This window comes from Microcaecilia unicolor, chromosome 1 (assembly GCF_901765095.1).
Source record: "Microcaecilia unicolor chromosome 1, aMicUni1.1, whole genome shotgun sequence".
NCBI classification, from domain to species: Eukaryota; Metazoa; Chordata; class Amphibia; order Gymnophiona; family Siphonopidae; genus Microcaecilia; species Microcaecilia unicolor.
In genome coordinates, this window is record NC_044031.1 from 480,069,046 (window position 1) to 480,088,759 (window position 19,714).

The 19,714-nt window shown below is 42.2% G+C and overlaps 1 protein-coding gene across 1 annotated transcript in view; it reads left to right on the top strand.

Annotated features, from left to right (window-relative positions):
* The first annotated feature begins 937 nt into the window (after positions 1-937).
* The window catches only part of LOC115459072 (E3 ubiquitin-protein ligase RNF138-like), a 51,888-nt gene continuing 33,111 nt past the window's right edge, over positions 938-19,714 (top strand). The window contains exons 1-4 of the mRNA XM_030188968.1: positions 938-1,053; positions 3,688-3,853; positions 14,277-14,392; positions 19,192-19,260. Of these exons, the coding sequence (XP_030044828.1) occupies positions 938-1,053; positions 3,688-3,853; positions 14,277-14,392; positions 19,192-19,260 (467 nt within the window). The remainder of the gene's footprint in view (positions 1,054-3,687; positions 3,854-14,276; positions 14,393-19,191; positions 19,261-19,714) is intronic.

The window sequence follows — 19,714 nt, forward strand, 5'->3', positions numbered from 1 at the left end:
CAAAGTTCCATAAACTTTGGAAAGCTGTGCTTTGAAAATGAGCCCAATAGTAATTAGGTCTCACTGCATTAAATAGGACCTGTGCTAAAATAGCACAAGTTAATGGTGAAATGACACATTTTAGGAAGGAAGTTATCAATGTGGGCTACTGTTAAGATGGGTTCTTTTAGTATAGCTCATGCTATTTTAGCACAGGCCCCATTTTATGCAATGGACCTATTTACTAATAACCCGGTTAACAGTAAAATAACCTGGCATAATAGTAGCCCAGGTTGATAACTTCCCCCTTTAATGGCAGCCTATGTTGATACCTGTGCCCCTAACTCCTACCACTAACTCATGCTATTTTAGGACTGGTCCCATTTTATTCAATGAAACCTAGTTACTAATAACTAGGATTAACAGTAAAATAACAATCTTAATGGTAGCTTACATTGATAATTCTCCCCCTTGTAGGTGCTGGTCAATTTACATGTGTAGACGCCATGATTTACAGGTGTGAAAGCCAGGCAGGCCTTCTAAAATGAACTCTCTAGTCAGGTGTCTTTTAGTTGTGTTTTTCTTCTACTTTGCTAAAGCTTCGATCAAGCAAATGGATTTAACCTTCCTCAAGACTCTATCTTTATAGACCGAGCCCAGCATGATACTGAAAGTTGGTAGAAGTAAACTGAAAAAAAAATATTGACCACCTTGCTAATGATGTCTAATTCCATAGTTCTTGCTATTGGATACACTCATTGACTTTTCTGTTTTTTCCCCCCTTCTTTATGTCTTCCATTTTTGTTTACAGGTGATTTTAAGTCGAATTCAGCACAAGCAAGTGTTGTAAAACTGCATCAAAGGGAAAAATTGGAACCCCGTTCAAAGGAATCAAGCTGTTGGCAAAACATTAAAATAGATTGCAAAAATTAAGTAACTATAGCTAGGCACTGCAATAATGGCTGACCAAGCATTCTCCTCTTCCTCAATTTCTGTGCTTGATGATGACTTTGACTGTCCAATCTGTCAGGAAGTTTTACAAGCCCCTGTGAGAACCATATCCTGCAATCATGTGTGAGTAACTGATTTCTTTCTTTTACTACAGTATGGATATGCATTTTTGATTCATATAGCTTTAGGGGAACCATTTGATTTTTGTTTTATGGGATTTTCTTTGGGGGAGGGGAGGAGAGGAAGCCAAACCAGAGTCACTTTCAGTGGAGGAGAAGACACAAGTATGAGGCACTTTACCAATAATGTTGAAACTTTTGATGAGCAGCCAAAACAAATTTATTCCTTGCCTGTTTGAAAAATTGTGACTTTAAAAGGGCCTTAAATATAATAAAAGACAATTCAGAATGAAGGTAAGGAGGCAAATTATAAGGTGCTAAAAAGAAATAGGTTGAGCCATGGGTGGAATCATAGTGCGCATTTTTTGGAGACGGAAGAACGAGGCGATGTGAATCCAAGGAATGCAAAGAACATGAAGGGGTTTAAGGAATGGTGACAGAGGAAAGGTATACCGGGGAGCCCAAATGTAAAACCCTATCAGTAAGACAAAGAATCATGAACTAACATTGATAATAGAGAGGTAACCAATGTAGTTGAAAGCGGAGAGGAAAAACATGATCCAAACACTTAGCATTATATAGAAAGCAGGCAGCAGAATTGTCAAGTGTTTGAAGTCAACAAATAAGAAAAGCAGAAACACCACAATAAACTGTGTTACAATAATCAATACAGGTGATAATGAAGTCAGGGTGTGAGGAGCAGGGAATCGAAGGAACCACTTAATGGAGCAAATATGTCTCATCCAATAGAAACCTTTTTTAAAAACTTGTGCGATCTGAAGGTCAAAAGACAATTTAGATTCAAAAATAATCCCAAAGTACCAGAAAGAATTTACAGTGGAAATTTGAATATTGAACAAATCAAGTGGAATAGATGGGATTGAAAGTAAGCCAGAAATCCAAATTCAGTTGTTTTAAAGGGGTTGAGAACCATCCAGTGGAGAGACAACTATTGAGACAGAGAGTTAAGGCAAGATTGCAGAGGAAATAGCTGTGAGTTAGAATAAATTTGATTAATTTTCTAATAGTTTCTGGTGTGTATTGGTGGTACAGGGTGAATGTTTTTAGGAATTTGTCACATGCGTCTATGACGTCTGCATGGGGAATGTTGCTGCATAGAGATTCTATATCCATTGTGACCAGAAGAGCACCTAGTGGTAGCTGCTTGATGTTTTCCAATTTGTTCAGAAAGTCTGTGGTGTCTTGTATGAAGCTGTTTGTTTTGTACACTAAAGGTGTACAAAATTGGTGGTACAGGTGGTACTGCCCACTTTAAGAATCCCCTCTATAAATCCAGATGTTTCCTCTGTGGGTGTGCCAATACCAGATATAAAAACAGGATTAGTAATGATTATTAAACATCAGATTGTGGCTCCTTGAATCTTATAGTTGTAAATACACTGACTCGGGTCCTGTAGGAAGAATCAAGTTCTGCAAAATAAAATAAATAAGGCACAAAATCAGATTAGGTGTTTGCAATTTTTAATGTACTACATCAATGTCTTAGGAAGGTCCTGAACATCCTTCAGCTGTTGCTTCTTTTCATGCACAGAACTCCTGGTAACCTAGAAACTATCTTTTCTCAGGAAAACAGATGATGTGAATACATAGCAAGTTTGAATGCCTATTTAAACTGGCGACATCTATCAGGCAGCAAACTGCTTGTTATTCCTGAGAAGCACCTCTCTCAGGGGCAGGGATCACCTTGTACTGGGATAGAAAAGGAATAGTTAACTTACTTACGTTAATGCTGTTCAGGTGGAGAACTTATTTATTTGTTTATTTATCAAATTAATATCCTGCATTATCTGACCCATAAGTGAGTTACAAAAGAACATATATAAATCATAAAAATGTACAAAAAATAACTCTAAACCAAAAATTACAGCATAAAATACAAATCATTACATCCTACAAAATATCATACATTTATCTGCCCACTTCTTTCAATTAATTTTTTTCAGAAAATGCCTCTCAAAATAAATATGCTTTTAGCTACCTCTTAAACATGAACAAAGAAGTCTAATTCTAGAGGGTGATTGTTCCACATTGTTGGTCCTGCTATACAAAAAACATTTGCAAATGATCTTCCTCCAGATGGACCTGGTGAAATGAGAAAACATCTAAATACACTTTCCCTGTGATCTTAAAGTTCTAGATGGATGGTAAATTTTGGATTTCGGAATTCTAGATGGATGGTAAATTTCGGATTTCGGAATTCTGCTCTCTCCTGGTTCTGTTCTTATTTCTCACAGCGTACTTTTACTGTATACTCTGGTGGTTCCTCCTCTTCCTCTATCCCGCTGTCAGTTGGTGTACCTCAAGGATCTGTTCTAGGACCTCTCCTTTTCTCCATCTATACGTCCTCCCTTGGTGCTTTTTTTGTACTTGGTGCTTATTGTTGACCTCACATAGAGGAATTTCTCTGTCAAACTCAAGGTACTCAAATCATAGGAGCCAACTTTTCAAAATTATTGGGGGTGCTAAGCCCAATGGAAATAATACCTTCCACATACATGGAATTTTCTCAATATTGGGGGTGCTCAAGCACCCACAGCACCCACAGAGCTGGCTCCTATGACTCAAATAGAGAGAGCTTACTTTAATCCTCTTGCTTTCTCCCTGACTTTTGCTGCAGGTTTTGCAGGAGATGCTTCCTGGCAGCAGTGAAGGCTGGAGCAGCCCACTGCCCTTTTTGCCGAGGACCTTTGAATAGGAAAGAGAGAGTTGTGCCCAAAAGGGACATTGATATGGAGAATAAATTGAAGAGATTCTCCATTGCCTGCAGGTGCTGTGGAAAACAGGTAACTATTTGATCTGAAAATAACAAGCTGCCATTAACAATCAAATACAAAATTCTGTCCCAGATTCAACTGTTCTTTATATATAGCTAAATCTGATAACCTCAGCGGTGTAACTTGACAACTCCCCAATCTCAGTGCTGCAAGATTTATAACACTAATTTCCTCATCAGTTAACAGATAATATTTTTTTTTATATTTTGTTTATTTGAATTTCAAATTTTAGAAGCTTAATACTTGAAACGGAAAAACAGATTACATGATAGCAAGAAATATTGAATTCAATATACTTAAAGAAATCTTTTTCCCCTCTTATATTAGACCACCATATAGGAGAGGGCTAATCCATATATCTCAGGAGATAAGTTTATACAAGAAATAATAAAGGAAATTGCTTAACACTTATCCACTTACATTTTCTACGATTATTAACCCATGGTCAAGTTGCTTTTTCCAACTAGGTTCAAAGTACTTGTTTCTTTCAATAAAACAGATATTATTTTTAACCTAACTTAAAAATTCAGTTTCCATGTCTTTTCACCATTGAACTTCAATTTTTCTTAAATTAATCTTTATAATAATAAGTGAATATACTCATTTTAGGGCTGTATCAAATATCTGTCAGACCATGTTTGCCTACCAAGGCTGTTCCAAGGACCGTCCCCTTTAATATAGTGCCTTGGTAGGCGAAACATGATTATGTTGGACTTTGGGTCCCCCCCACCTGACAGTAAAGCTTTGACCAATAGAGGCTGAATCTCTATTTATTTTCAGGCAGTGCTCTCAAGTTCTTGGAGGCCATGCTAGAATATGTTATGAGGGTCATTTTTGATATGATGTCTAAATCTGATTTTGGACATTTTGCAAAAAATGTCCAGAAATCCAGTAGTGAATATGACCACTTTTAAACCAGAAAACATCCAATTTTTTATTTTTGTGCTTAGTTCATCTATCTTTTAGGACCATTTTTGCAAAAAAAAAAAAAAAAAAAAATCCAAGGGAAAAACACACAAAAACAAGCCATTGGGATATATGGAGGGGGGGCAGCATTGTTAGCAGAGTGACCACAAAGACATTACAGCAGAGCAATGGGGCACCTTAGGGGGCAGTGGACTTCACATAAAAGGTCCCAGGTACATATCTCACCATTTCCCCCTTATATTGTATTGTGAGCCCTCTAAAACTCACCAAAACATAGTGTACCCAACTTACACCACTACAATAACCCTTATGGATGCAGGTGTCACCTATATGTGGGTACAGTAGGTTTTTGGTGGGTTTTGGAAGGTTCACATTTTCTACCACAAGTGTACCAGTTAGAGTGGGATATAGGCCTAGGTCCCCTTCTCTACGGTCCACTGAACTAACCACTAGGTTACTCCAGGGACCTGCTTGTTGCTGTAATAGGACTGGCTATAACATCTGAAGCTGTCATAGAGGCTTGTATGTACATCTTTATGGGGGGGGGGGGGTCATGCCTTAATCCTTCCAGTGGTTATCTCATCATTTAGGACACTTTTTTTGTGACTTAGGTGTGATTGAAACAGGTCTAGACCAAAATGTCTAACTTTTAGCCCCGGACATTTTTGCTTTGTTCCACTATGGCAGAAAAATGTCCAAGTTTTGGGAATGCCCAAATCCCGCCCCAACACACCCCTACATGCCCTCCAGAGAAAACATCTCAAATCTGAGTTTCAAAAATCACGATTTGGATGTTTTTCAGCGAAAAATGTGCATATGCCACTTTATGCCATTTTTGAGATATTTTTCTCTTTTGAAAATGAGCCCCTATATCTTCAAATTCAGGAATCCACTCCTAATCCAGGAACTTCTGCTTCTGGATTCGGAAAGTGATAAGATTTTACTCATTAGCCATTGTTAGAAGAATTTAACCAAATATACTCACGGATCTCCAAAGGATCAAGCAGGTTTAACCTCAAAAATGTTTATTGGTTTCCTGCAAGAGAGACAAAAATTCAACATCAGTCAAAAGATTGTCTGACCTAAAATTCCTCCCCTCTGCTCTTGTACGTCTTTTTCTACAAGGCCTACGTGCAGCTCACAAACAGCTTCTGTGTGTCTGTCATCACAATTACATTTCTAACATGTTACATTTAGACTATTAGTCAGCTTTGCCTGACTCCCAACGCATATCTAGAAACATTTAGTTCTACTTGTAATACACAAGGTCAGAGAGTCTACATTTCAGAGGGTCTACATTTATTTTAAAAATTGTAAGAATGATTAACCCTATATTAGCAAAACCCTATGTTAGCAAAACATTTTTTCTACAGCCATGGCTCTCTAGCCCAGATGTGCGGGTTACTCTTTTCTTCACTGCACTTACACTAGATCTCACTTTAGGTGGACAAAAGGGGAGAACAGAGAGAGAACTCCTGAAGTGAGCAAAATAAGAACAGGTGCAAGGTTCAAAGCAGGATGGATTTACATTGGTCTTTCAACATTCATTAAATTATATATTTCTTGTGACTGTCTTGTCACTCTCTTTCAGTTTCACAGCTTGGCAATAATTCCAAGGCAATATTTTTCCAGCACTAAGGAAAATAAGCTCCTAATAAATAACAAGAAGATAGAAAAAGATCCTAGTTTCAAGAGAGCCAAACTCAAAAGGCTCCATTGTTCAGTCTTACATATAAAGCTCTGGTACATTTGTAGGCAAGTTATCATTTGCAGCAATAATGTTTTGAGAATTGCTATTCTGTAAAAACTCTACTTTCCTGGTAATGAATTATGTGGGTGAAAATCCATTAAACAGTCTGATTAAAGTCCTTGGCATATCAGTGCAAAGTATTCAGAAAGGTGTTTCTTAGTGAGGTTCTAGTGGAGACTTGCACTGATGTACCCTTACATACACCTAGTCTCCTGGTTGTGGGAGTCACTGGTCCTGTGGTTCTTTGGAGGGAGGATTGTGAAAAATTACAAGAGGACCTTACGAGACTGGGAGACTGGCAGATGATGTTTAATGTGAGCAAGTGCAAAGTGATGCATGGGGGAAAGAGCAACCCGAATTATAGCTACGTCATGCAAGGTTCCACGTTAGGAGTCACGGACCAAGAAAGGGATCTAGGTGTCGTTGTTGATGATACGTTGAAACCTTCTGCTCAGTGTGCTGCTGCGGCTAAGAAAGCAAATAGAATGTTAGGTATTATTAGGAAAGGAATGGAAAACAAAAATGAAGATGTTATAATGCCTTTGTATCGCTCCATGGTGCGACCGCACCTCGAATATTGTGTTCAATTCTGGTCGCCGCATCTCAAAAAAGATATAGTGGAATTAGAAAAGGTGCAGAGAAGGGCAACGAAAATGATAAAGGGGATGGGACATCTTCCCTATGAGGAAAGGCTAAAGTGGCTAGGGCTCTTCAGCTTGGAGAAAAAGTGGCTGAGGGGGAGATATGATAGAGGTCTATAAAATAATGAGTGGAGTTGAACGGGTAGATGTGAAGCGTCTGTTCATGCTTTCCAAAAATACTTGGACTAGGGGGCATGTGATGAAGCTACAATGTAGTAAATTTAAAACGAATCAGAGAAAATGTTTCTTCACTCAACATGTAATTAAACTCTGGAATTCGTTGCCAGAGAATGTGGTAAAGGCGGTTAGCTTAGCGGAGTTTAATAAAGGTTTGGATGGCTTCCTAAAGGAAAAGTCCTAGACCGTTATTAAATGGACTTTGGGAAAATCCACTATTTCTGGGATAAGCAGTATAAAATGTTTTGTACATTTTTGGGATCTTGCCAGGTATTTGTGGCCTGGTTTGGCCACTGTTGGAAACAGGATGCTGGGCTCGATGGACCTTTGGTCTTTCCCAGTATGGCAATACTTATATACTTATGAATGGAAAGCCTTGACAGTGTAAGTAAAAGTCTTACAATATTTCAAAAAAGTAAGATCAGTTAACACAGCAATGCGGGAAATAATCAAGAAATATACAAATTTGCAGATCATCTTTATCAGTTCGGTCCAGTCTTTCTGTTGCAGGTGGACCTCACACTTGTGCAGGCCACAGGCTAGTCTCTGCACAAATTTTAGCAAGCTTAATTTCACAGTGTCCTTATTTATATTTCTGATGGATTAATATGCCTTACAGATTCCTCATAAATTTATGAAGTCTTTTTTTTTTTTTGCTGGTTGTAATATAACTTTAGCATGTAAGATAAACTTTCAGCCATCTTGAAACTGTAGTGTAGCCAGATGACAAATTATGGGAGGCCCTATAGAAAAAATGGGTAGGCTTGAAATGTTCTCTTGGTCCGTCCCCCCACTGGTGCCCCCACAACTCAACTTAAACTAGTAAATATCTGAGGTGGTGAGGATCCACTGAAGGTGCTCAGTATGAGAGGTATCTATTACTAGCAGAGATGTCTGCCACAAAACTTTCATGTAATTTGATCTTTACATAGAAACACAGAAAAATGTAGGCAGATAACAACCATATGGCCTATCCAGTCTGCTCATCCATGCTATTTACTATGTTTATTGCAATAGCTTGATATACTGCTTTTCAAACAAAAACCAAAGTGGTTTACAACAAGATTCCAGATACAAGAAAGGGAACTACAAATTTAATATAAGAGAGTAAACTGACAAAACTTCTATGAGCTTCTGTTAATTAGAACAAATTCCTACCTTATCTCCTTCCAAAACACATTCTTCTTGACACATATATCATTCCTCTTTGCACATGCTCTGTCCTTGACTAAGTATACAAACTGCCTTTGTTCAGAAGAGGAAAACTAAATCCTGTTTGCTTATATTTCTTGATTAAGTCTTCTAACATAGTAACATAGTAGATGACGGTAGATAAAGATCTGTACAGTCCATCCGGTCTGCCCAACAAGATAAACTCGTACTCCTTGCCATTTTCAAGGCACAGACTGTAGAAGTCTGCCCAGCACTGGCCTTGTTCTCCAGTTACAGAAGCTAAATCTGTATAGCCACGATCAGCAGGGCCGGTTTTAGCAAGTACGGGGCCCTATGCAGACCAATTTGACAGGGCCCCACCCTAGCCCTGCCCCACCCTAACTCCGCCCCACCCTAGCTCCACCCCCACCCTAGCTCCAGAGCCGGCCACCCCTCCCTCCGAGCTCCAAGGCCCCCAGCTCCAGGGCTTGTCGATCCTACACAGTCAATGCCAACTGAAAACCATGTCTTTTTCACAAACACAGATACACCCTAATCCACTATAGAATAAGTAGTAATATTTAAACTTTCTATTTAGACAAAAATTAAACTGAACCCCCAAGATGCCAGACTCTGCATACAATACAACACCACAGAAACAGAAAATGTGCCCTAGTACTGTGCAAAATATAAAGACAACAGATGTAAATTTGAAAAAAAACCTAACAAATACCAATCACCACTTTACAAATTAACAAATAGAAATAAAACAAATATAGAAAATAAAATAATAGCATTTTATTGGACTAATACATTTAGCTTTCAGAGGCCAAAACCTCCGTCCTCAGGTCAATACAGTATAGAGCTGTTACAGTATCCTATCCTGACCTGAGGAAGAGGGCTTTGTTCTCTGAAAGTTTGTCAAAATGTATTAAAATTAGTCCAATAAAAAGATTACCTTATTTACATGTTCTATTATAAACATTTATTAGCACAGCTACAATACTATATCCTAAAGCAAAAAAATAAAAATATATATTTTATTTACAGTTTGTCGTCTCTGGTTTCTGCTTTCCTCATCTTCTTTTCACTGTCTTCCTTCCATCCAGCATCTGTCTTCGCTCTCTCTCTGCCATCCAGTGTCTGCCCTCTCTGCTGTCCCCTTCATCCAATGTCTGCCCTCTCTCCCTGCCCCTTCCGTGCACATCTATCTCTGCCCCTTCCATTCACTGTCTGCCCTTTCTATCCCTTCCATCCACTGTCTGCCCTTTCTCTCTGCCCCTTCAATCCACCATTTACCCTCCCTTTCCCATCCATCCGGGTCTGCCCTCCCTCTCGCTCCCCCTTCCATCCAGGATCTGCCCCTCTCTCTGCCCCTTTTTTTCAGCCCCACTATCCCACCAGTCCCCCGTTTCAGCCCCAGCCCTTTTCTCCCACCAGTCCCGAGCTTCAGCCCCCAGCCACTCCTCCCTGTCCCCTTTTCAGCCCCCAGTTTCAACCCCTCCCCAGCCCTTTTCTCTCACCAGTCCAAGCTTCAGCCCCAGCCACTTCTCCCTATCTCCTTTTCAGCCCCCAGTACCCACAGTTTCAGCCCCTGCCCTTTTCAGCATCCAGTCCCAGTACTAGACCCCTTATCCCACCTACCCTCCTTTTCAGCCCCCAGTTCCAGCCCCCTTCATCCACATGTCTTGTAATAGAGCCCCCCCCTTTTCAGCCCCAGAACCATTCTCCCACCTGACCCACGCATGCCCCATTTTCCCACCAGCCCCATGCATGGCCCCCATTTCCCATATGGCCCCTTCTCAAACCCCAGTTCCAGCCCCCTCCCCCCAAATGAGAACCCCCATCCCACACCCTTCTCCCATCTGAGTCCCCCTTACCCCCTTCCCCCAACTGAGAACCCCCATCCCACACCCTTCTCACATCTGAGTCCCCCTTACCCCCTCCCCCCAACTGAGAACCCCCATCCCACACCCTTCTCACATCTGAGTCCCCCCCCCTGACCCGACCCACCTACCAACTCTTTTCCCCTGCTGCACCCACTAACTTAAAAAAAAAAACTTGAGAAGCGCCAAGTAGCAGGCAGAGCCTCATGTCTGCCCTGCTAAAAATCTCCTGCACGTGGTCGGGCTGGCCTTCCTGCATTAAGTCCCGCCCTCCTCTGAGGTAATAGGCTCTTCCCGCATTAAGTCCCGCCCTCCTCTGAGGTAATAGGCTATTACCTCAGAGGAGGGCGGGACTTAATGCGGGAAGAGCCTATTACCTCAAAGGAGGGCGGGACTTAATGCGGGAAGGCCGGCCACGACGTGCAGGAGATTTTTAGCAGGGCAGACGCGAGGCTCTGCCTGCTACTCGGCGCTTCTCAAGTTTATTACATTACAGCGATCGATCGTCGGGGGTGGGAGCAGCAGGCGGGGCGACCCCAGGCGTGCCGCGCGGGGCCCCCTTGAGCGCGGGGCCCTATGCGGCCGCCTCGGTCGCCTCGCCCTAAGACCGGCCCTGACGATCAGGGCACAGACTGCAGAAGACTGTCCAGTGCTGGCTTCATTTCCCAATTACTGGTGTTGCCATCTAATCACTATTGCCCCATGTAAGCCACATTGAGCCTGCCATGAGTGGGAAAGCGCGGGGTACAAATGTAACAAAAATAAAATAAATAAATACTAAGTTTGTTTGGTTTCATGCCTTCTATACAGGATTCCTTTGTGTTTATCCCATGCATTTTTGAATTCCATTACCGTTTTCATCTGCACCACCTCCCACAGGAGGGCATTCCAGGTATCTACCACCCTCTCCGTGAAAAAATACTTCCTGACATTATTCCTGAGCCCCTCCCCCCTTCACCTCAATTCATGTCCTCTAATTCTACCACCTTCCCGTCTCTGGAAAAGGTTTGTTTGTAAATTAATACCTTTCAAATATTCAAATGTCTGTATCCTATCACCCTGTCTCTCCTTTCCTCCAGGGCATACATATTCAGGTTCTCAAGTCTCTCCTCGTATGTCTTGCAGTGCAAAGTCCGCTTCAAGTCTTTTTACATCCTTATCAAGATACGGCCTCCAAAACTGAACACAATACTCCAAGTGGGGTCTCACCAATGACTTGTACAGGGACATCAACACCTTTCTTCTGGTGGTTATACCCCTCTCTATGCAGCCTAGCATCCTTCTGGCCGCAGCCACCGCCTTGTCGCATTGTTTCATCACTTTGAGATCCTTGGGCACCATTACCCCAAGGTCCCTCTCCTGAGCTGTGCTTATCAATCTCTCTCTTCCTATCTGGTACATCATTTCTGCACTCCAGGTGCATCACTCTGTACTTCTTGGCATTACATTTTGACTTCTCAAATTTCATACTAGACAAACTTATTTCAATAATATTTTGTATTTTTTAAATTTGTATTTTAAATGTTTATGGTGCTCAGTGTATTTGAAATGCCAGACTGCCACTTAACACGGTACCAGCATATAGCACTCCACCCTCATACCATCATAGCACTAGGTCCCTCTCTTCCTGCCTTGTATATATCTTCTTATTGTAATGATCAATCACATTTCCAGTTGGTATATCAAACGACTTCCAAAATCTACAGTCTGTATGATGTCATATCAAATATCGCTTATCTCAAATGATTTCTAAAGTCTACAGTCTGTATGATGCCATATTGCTTGTCTCAAACACTTATCTCAAAGCAGGTGTCCGGTTGTGTAGTGCTGCTGGTATCATGAAAGTTGAAACAGTGCGATCCGTGTTTAAAGTCTGTGCTCTTGTTCCCAACACTCTTGTTCCCAACATGGAACTACATTTCGCCAAGTGGCGTCTTCAGGAGAACAAGCTACAAAACAAAAAACATCATGCTAATAGCTCTTCTTTAACTTCATAGCCATTCATTCTCTGCAACCTACAAATCTAACTTCTTGTAACTTTAACAATCAATAAAGCTTCTATTCGGCTCATCCAGGGGGTAGATCAAATGCCCAAACTCTCCCTGCAGCCAGGATGCTGGCGCATGCTCCATAGAGCTATATTTAAATATCCTCCATTGATAACAACCGATGTTGGTTGGACCATCACACAGTCAGTTCTTTCAGGCTATCCAATCTATTTCTTTATTTAATCCCTTGGGGGCAACTGTCCCCCAATCATATATGAATCACTGTTCTGAATGAGAATAGACGATACATTCCCTCCCCATTCTAAAAGGGATTTGTAACAAGATGAACGATGCAAAAAACAGAAGAAACCAGTCTTCGCAAAAATCAGATGACAAACAAAACAGCGAAGATGACTCAAAAAATTCAAGAAGACAACACTTCTAATGTAAATACAATAAGACCAAGTTTATTGAACATGAAATAAAAAATATAAAAATTAAAATAAGGAGGTGGGTGAATGAGACTCGACACAGCTGTGTTTCGGCCTATCAGGCCTGCATCAGGAGTCTTTAAAAAGGCTAATGACAGATGAATGCACTTAAAAAACAATCATTCAAAACTGGAGCTGAAAACAGCCACAGTGTCGCTAAACTAGCTAAACACTAGCTTCTATTTGATACCAAATAGAAAAATTAGAACCCTAAGTTTATTTAGAATTAAATTTTAACTGCCAGACCTTTGACCATTCTTCTAATTTTTGGAGATCTCTTCTCATGTTTTCTACTCCTTCCGGGGTATCCACTCTATTGACTATCTTCGTGTCATCCGTAAAAAGGCAAACGTTACCCTCTAACATTCACCAATGTCTCGCACAAATTCCACTTCCAAAAGCAACATTCACAGGAGGTAATGTGAACAAAGGTGCAGTAAGAGTGGCAAATGAAGTTTAGTAGCAGAATCAAAACCTTCTCCTTGTAATATCTGTTGGTCTCAATGAAACTGAGAGGCCCTTTTAACTAAGCCCCAAGGGTCGCCAATTTAGAGTTACCGCCTGGTTACCATGTGGCCCTTGCGGTAATTTCAATTTTGGCGCATTTCCGCTACGCACATTTGAAAAATATTTTTTATTTTCTGACACGCAGCAGCTATGCGCATCAAGTGGAATTTGATGCGCGTAGACCATTACTGCCTGGTTACTGCGTGAGACCTTACCGCTAGGTCAATGGCTTGCAGTAAGGTCTCAGACCCAAAATGGATGTGCGGCAATTTTCATTTTGCTGCACGTCCATTTTTGGCAAAAATTTTAAAAAGCCATTTTTTTTAGGTGCGCTAAAAAATAATTCTGTGCGTGCCCAAAACACGCATCTACACTACTGCAGGCCATTTTTCAGCACACCTTAGTAAAAGGACCCTTGAGGTTGTGAACAGATCTGTAACACAGCTAGCAGCCAGCAGGGTGAAAAGAGAGCAACAGAGAAACAAAGGGGCCTGCTTAAATCATCTGTTCCCGCCCAACCGCCAATATTCAGTGGCACTAAACCAGACAGTGCCACTGAATATCGCCTCTGACCGGCCACTCCCAAAAAAGTGAGCTGCTCAGGGGCAGGCCAGGGGGCGGTGTTGGAGAGGAGCTGGGGCTTATGTAGGTGCCGGTGATATTCAGCCAAGGTCTGCATAAGCTAAGTAGGTGAATTTGAGGTAGCTCAAAAGCTGTTCTAAATTCACCTACTTAGCTTATGAGGGCCCCAGGTTGAATATCAGGCCGGGACCTGTGTAAGCAATGTCCCAGCTGCACTCATTTCACAGGTACAACAAATATAGATACTACACAAAGAGCAAGGTAGGAGAGTATTATGCCATGAAACTTGTCTACTAAGTAATGAATAATACATCTAGGGATTTGATTGCAGGTTAAATTGTACATGATGAGACGTCACTACAAGTACTGTAAGAAATACCAAGAAGAATTTGGCATTGTCCCAGAACATCCAAAACTACAGCTCTACCAGGACTCTGTAGGCAACAGGTTGGTGACCAGGAATTCTACGACTTTTGTTTTCAATTTTATTGAAATGTTTCAAAACTACAGTACACATTGCATAAAAGCAATTATTTATTCTATGCTAAACAACTGTGCCCTGCCTGTCAATAAGAGGGAAAGGTAACCCCAGAAGTCTTACCTGAAAGAAAAAAGGGGGGGGGGGCACTGGCAGTTTAAACAATGGGGAAAACACAGCAGAGATTATACCAGTGCAACAGAATAAGGAGTCCTGGCAGACCAGGTGAGGCAAAACCTCACCTTCTAATGTCTCAAGAAGACACCAAAGGTATTTTTATCTAAAACACCTTTATTGATGATCTCCAAAATCAAGTAGTTTCAGCACAAAAACAGAATAAAACAATAAAAAATAACTAAAAAAGTAAGGTCAATAAAAAATTGTCAGGAAATTCTTATTTTTGCAGGTTTTTCTGCACCACGTGGGTCCTGGACTGTGAGCTTCAGACTTCTTTATTAGTTTATGCAAAATACTCTCAACACAATACACAATTCCTGATCTCTCATACCCCAAGTGAGCACAATAAGTGTCCTGTACTCATGAATAGTTATACATAAATTCCAAAACTCCCTCACGATGGGGTCCTTTTACTAAGGTGCACTATTGGCTTTAGCGCACGCTAACAATTAGCCCGTCTAAATGCTAAGAAGCCCATAGGAATAAAAATGGGTTTTTAGCATTTAGTGCACCTTAATCATTAGTGTGCACTAAGGGGTCTTTTACAAAGGTGTGCTAGAGTTTTTAGCGTGCACTAAAAATTAGCGTGTGCTAACTGTGTAGATGTCTATAATATTCCTATGGGCTAAAAACATTAGTGCACCTTTGTAAAAGGGGTCCTAAATCCATTAGCACAGCTTAGTAAAAGAAGCCCTAGATGCCTTCTGTTTGGACACAAAAAATTAGGGGTCATTTTACTAAGCTGCAGCAGAAAGTGGCCTTAGTGCGACCTTACGCAGATCTTTCCTGCATGCTAGCGCCATTTTTACCCTGGCTATAAAAGTGGCTTTTTTCTATTTTGTGTGTTAATGGCCTTGGGCTAATGTTGGCATTAGCTCGTGGCCATTTTTTAAAATTACCGCGTGAGCACTTACTGCCACCCATTTTGTACGCAGTGAGGGTTCCTGTGGTATCCGTGCGCTAACCAGTTAGCGAATGATCATGTAGATGTATTGCCACAGGAATGCCCACTCTATCCCTCACATGCCCCCTCAAAAAATTTAGAAAAATTATTTAGTGCGCGGTTAGCACACTCAGATTTCCAAGTTACCGCAGTGTCCCTTGGTACTCCATTTTGTGCTGTTAGGTGCGTGGTAGTGCCTAAAACATCTTAATAAAAGAAGTCCTTCATAATTTTCTCTCCTCTCAAATGATACAGGTTCAACACAGCCCCTGGATTTGGTGTTTAGGATGCCCTGTCCTTGGCATCTCAGTTTAGAGATGAGATGCACATGGAACCAGATTCTATACATGGCATCTAAAAAATTGGCGCAAAAAATCCCATTCTATAAACCTCATCTTAAGTTAGGCACAATTTATGGAATTTATGTAGTGTCCATTCCCGTGACTAAAATTTAGGCACGACCAATTGTGTCAACTAAAACCTGGTGTAAATGCCCGCCCCTAACTTAGGTGCAGATTGGGCATATTTTATAACAGTGTATGTAATTGTTAGGAATGTCCATGATCCACCCATGCCCCTCCCATGGCCACACCCCCTTTTGAGATCCGTGCATTAGAATTTACATGCACCACTTTAGAGAATACGCTTAGAAAGTTGCATGCATAAATTCTAATTAGTCCAATTAGTGCTGATAATTGATTGTTAGTGGCCAATTATCAGCGCTGATTGGCTTGTTAAACAATTATGTTGTGCATGCAATTTGGCTGCCATATATAAAATCCAGGGAATTATGAATCCCTCTCACCTCCCTGATGAAAAAACATGTTTGACTGCTCCTGTTAGCCTTCAGATTTGGCTGAATTCCTTACACTTCGCTTCTCCACTCCTCTTTTCCAGCTAGTAGCTGTGAGTTGAAGTCTAGCTGCTTTGGGAAACAGCATTCCTTGTGAATTTTATGACCAAGACAGTCATCAGGAAGCAGGGCCAGTCCTAGGGTCTCTGGCGCCCCCTGCAGACTATGAGTTGGCGCCCGCGTGCCCCCCCTCCGGCACCCGCGCGCCCCCGCCCCCCCAGCATCTCCTTTCTCTCTTCTCCCACCCTGCCCCTGTCCAGCGATTCTTCTTCGCCCCCATCCCCCGCCGCCCTCGAGGAAATGACGTCAGAAGGCAGGACTGCGGAATGAACTCATGAAGGGAGGGAAGGCTAGAGAGGGGACAGGGCTTTCAAATGATGCGGCTGCTGGAACGGAGGTAAATTAAAGATTTAAAGCACGAAGGGCGGTGCGGTATGGCGCCGCAACGACGCCTTTGAAGGCAGGCGCCCCCCTGCGGCGCTTACCGCGCTTACTGGGTTTGACCGGCCCTGTCAGGAAGGCTGCTTACCAGGTTGCATCTGTGCCCCATGGGTTCCTGCAGCCTTTCATCCATTTCCAGACTCCTAATGAATGCGCAAGAAGATACCTGGCCCCTTGATGCAGGGCTATTTGCTTCCTCCAAAAGCAATGAAGGAGACACTCCATGACCCATGACCAGGGCCGGCGTTGGGGGGTAGGGGGCAAACAGGGCAGCTGTCCTGGGCCTCAAAGCTCCAGGAGGGCCCACAGTCAGGGCATTTCTTCCCCTTCTCCCCACCACAGTCCATCTCCTTCTCCCTTTACCTCACCTTCCCGATCTTCTTTAAAAATCACTTCCCTTCTCAGAGGGGTCCCAGTGCGGCAGCTATCCTCACAAGCTGCCTGCGGCTGCCACGAAGCTTTTCCTATGCCACGATACACCCCCCTGATGCAACTTCCTGTTTCCGCCTGGGCAGATTGCGGCAGAGGGAAAGTTTCAGGGCAGCTGCAGGCAGTTTGTGAGGATGGCTGCCATGCTGGGACCTGTCTGAGAAGGGAAATAAATTTTAAAGAAGACTAGGAAGGTGAGGGGAAAGAAAGGAGGGAGACGGGCCATGTGGGGAGAAGGGTAAGAAATGCCCAGACCGCATGGTAGCAATGGCAGGTAGGGATATCAGGGGAGGGGGAGGATTCCAGCATGTCTAAAACTGGTCCTGCCCACCACTGATAGGCATGTCCAGCCTCCATGACTTTGCACTACAGGCAGATTAGATTAGAAGCAGAATATTCCTTTATCTATTCACAGAGGGTGCATTGTGGTGGTTTTACTACACAATATGTCATCTTTTATGCAATGCTCTTATAAACTACAAGTGACCCCCCCCCCCCCCCCACACACACACACCTAATACTGTTTTTTCTAAATGAAGATTTAAAAAGTGGAATGAGTACAGATCCTGCAGTTTTTGTAGGCTGTAGAGCAGTGATTCCCAAACTTGGTCCTGGAGGCACCCCAGCCAGTCAGGATTTCAGGATATTGGACTGCCTTCACTGCATGCAAATTTCTCTCATGAATATTCATTATGGATATCCTGAAAATCTGACTGGCTGGGGTGCCTCCGGAACCAGGTTTGTGAACCACTGCTGTAAAGCTTGCTCCTCTTCTCATGTATCTGTTGTATATCACTGATTAAGGATATGCTGTATAAGATTATGCTGCTTATTGATCTCATGCAATTGCACAGTGGCATTCCTACCCTCGATGGCACCCGGGGCGGATCGCCGATGCGCCCCCCCCCCCCCGTGAAATTGCACGCGCTGGGGGGGGGAGGGGGTGCCACAGCGTGTGCCTGTCTGCTTCCAGTTCGCTACACTCGCTAAATTCTCTTGTTCGCTGCAGCTCCCTCCCTCTGCCCCGGAACAGGAAGTAACCTGTTCCGAGGCAGAAGGAGGGAGCTGAAGCAAACGAGAGAATTTAGCGAGCATAGCAAACTGGGAGCAGACAGGCGCGCGCTGCGGCACCCCCCCAGCGGCGTGCACCTGGGGCGGACCGCCCCCCCCCCCCTTGGTACGCCACTGCAATTCCATACCACAAAATTAACTCAAATAGCAGGTCAGGTGGAGTCTCTTTACTGGCTGGATGTTATTTCTCAAAAAACAAAGGGAAAAAAAGTTTCTTAGTAAACCAGATCAAATTGTCAGTCCTCAGTTCCTGCTTGTATTTACCTTCTTTCCAGAGACAGAATCAGTTATTGACATCAGCTCTTTCTTGATGCTGTTGAAGGAGAAGATAAATGGACATCATCATCTTCAGTTACTTTGTCCAAGAAGGATGCTATAAGTAGCTGAGGGATATGATTTCAAAGACATTTTGCTAATGAACTATGTGGAGGAGTGGCCTAGTGGTTAGGGTGGTGGACTTTGGTCCTGAGGAACTGAGTTCAATTCCCACTTCAGGCACAGGCAGCTCCTTGTGACTCTGGGCAAGTCACTTAACCCTCCATTGCCCCATGTAAGCCACATTGAGCCTGCCATGAGTGGGAAAGTACGGGGTACAAATGTAACAAAATCAGTATCAAACCAGAAAGGCACTTTTGCCTGGTTAGATTCTAAAGTTTTTTTTCTTAAATCGGGGGTTGAAATTTGTCCTTTTAAATTTTAGTTCTGTTTCTTTGACAACTTTCTCAATATTTATTTATTCAATATTTATTAGGGAAATTAATTTCCTGTTGTAGGAAATGATCACTAGCTTATTTTGTGCTAATATTGTTTTTCTATGTCTCTCTTCTTATATATTTGACCATAAATGTTTTTAGTAATGGTACTGAAACATCTGATAGCACAAACGAAGAGTCTGTGTTTGGCTCATTACAAGAGAATAGACGGTAAGCATTCTGTTACATATTTTCTCCTATTTTTGTGGTTAGTTATGCAATTCTTAGTGATCCATATCTGATCAAATTTAATTTCCATATAGCACTCTGAAGGGGCATAGTGCTGTGTGTAATCCCCAAGGTCTAGGTATGCTAACTCTGTGTTGAGACCAGGGTGACATACTTCAGGGAAGATCTCTCTTTTTCCACTGGAGTCAGAACTCTGGGATGAAGGACGAGTTATGGTGGGGAAAGGGAGGCTGTTGATCTATGGAATCACCCACTCTAATTGTTTCCACTCTCAAAAATATACAGTCTAGTTCAGGTTTCGTTCTGACCAATAGAGTTTACTTAAAATTTTTAAATAATTGAACAGGTTGCAAATTAATAGACAATACAAATGTAAAATATTATTAAAAGTCATAGTTCTCTAAGTAGAGAACCCCCACCTCCTAGGCTGCTCAGC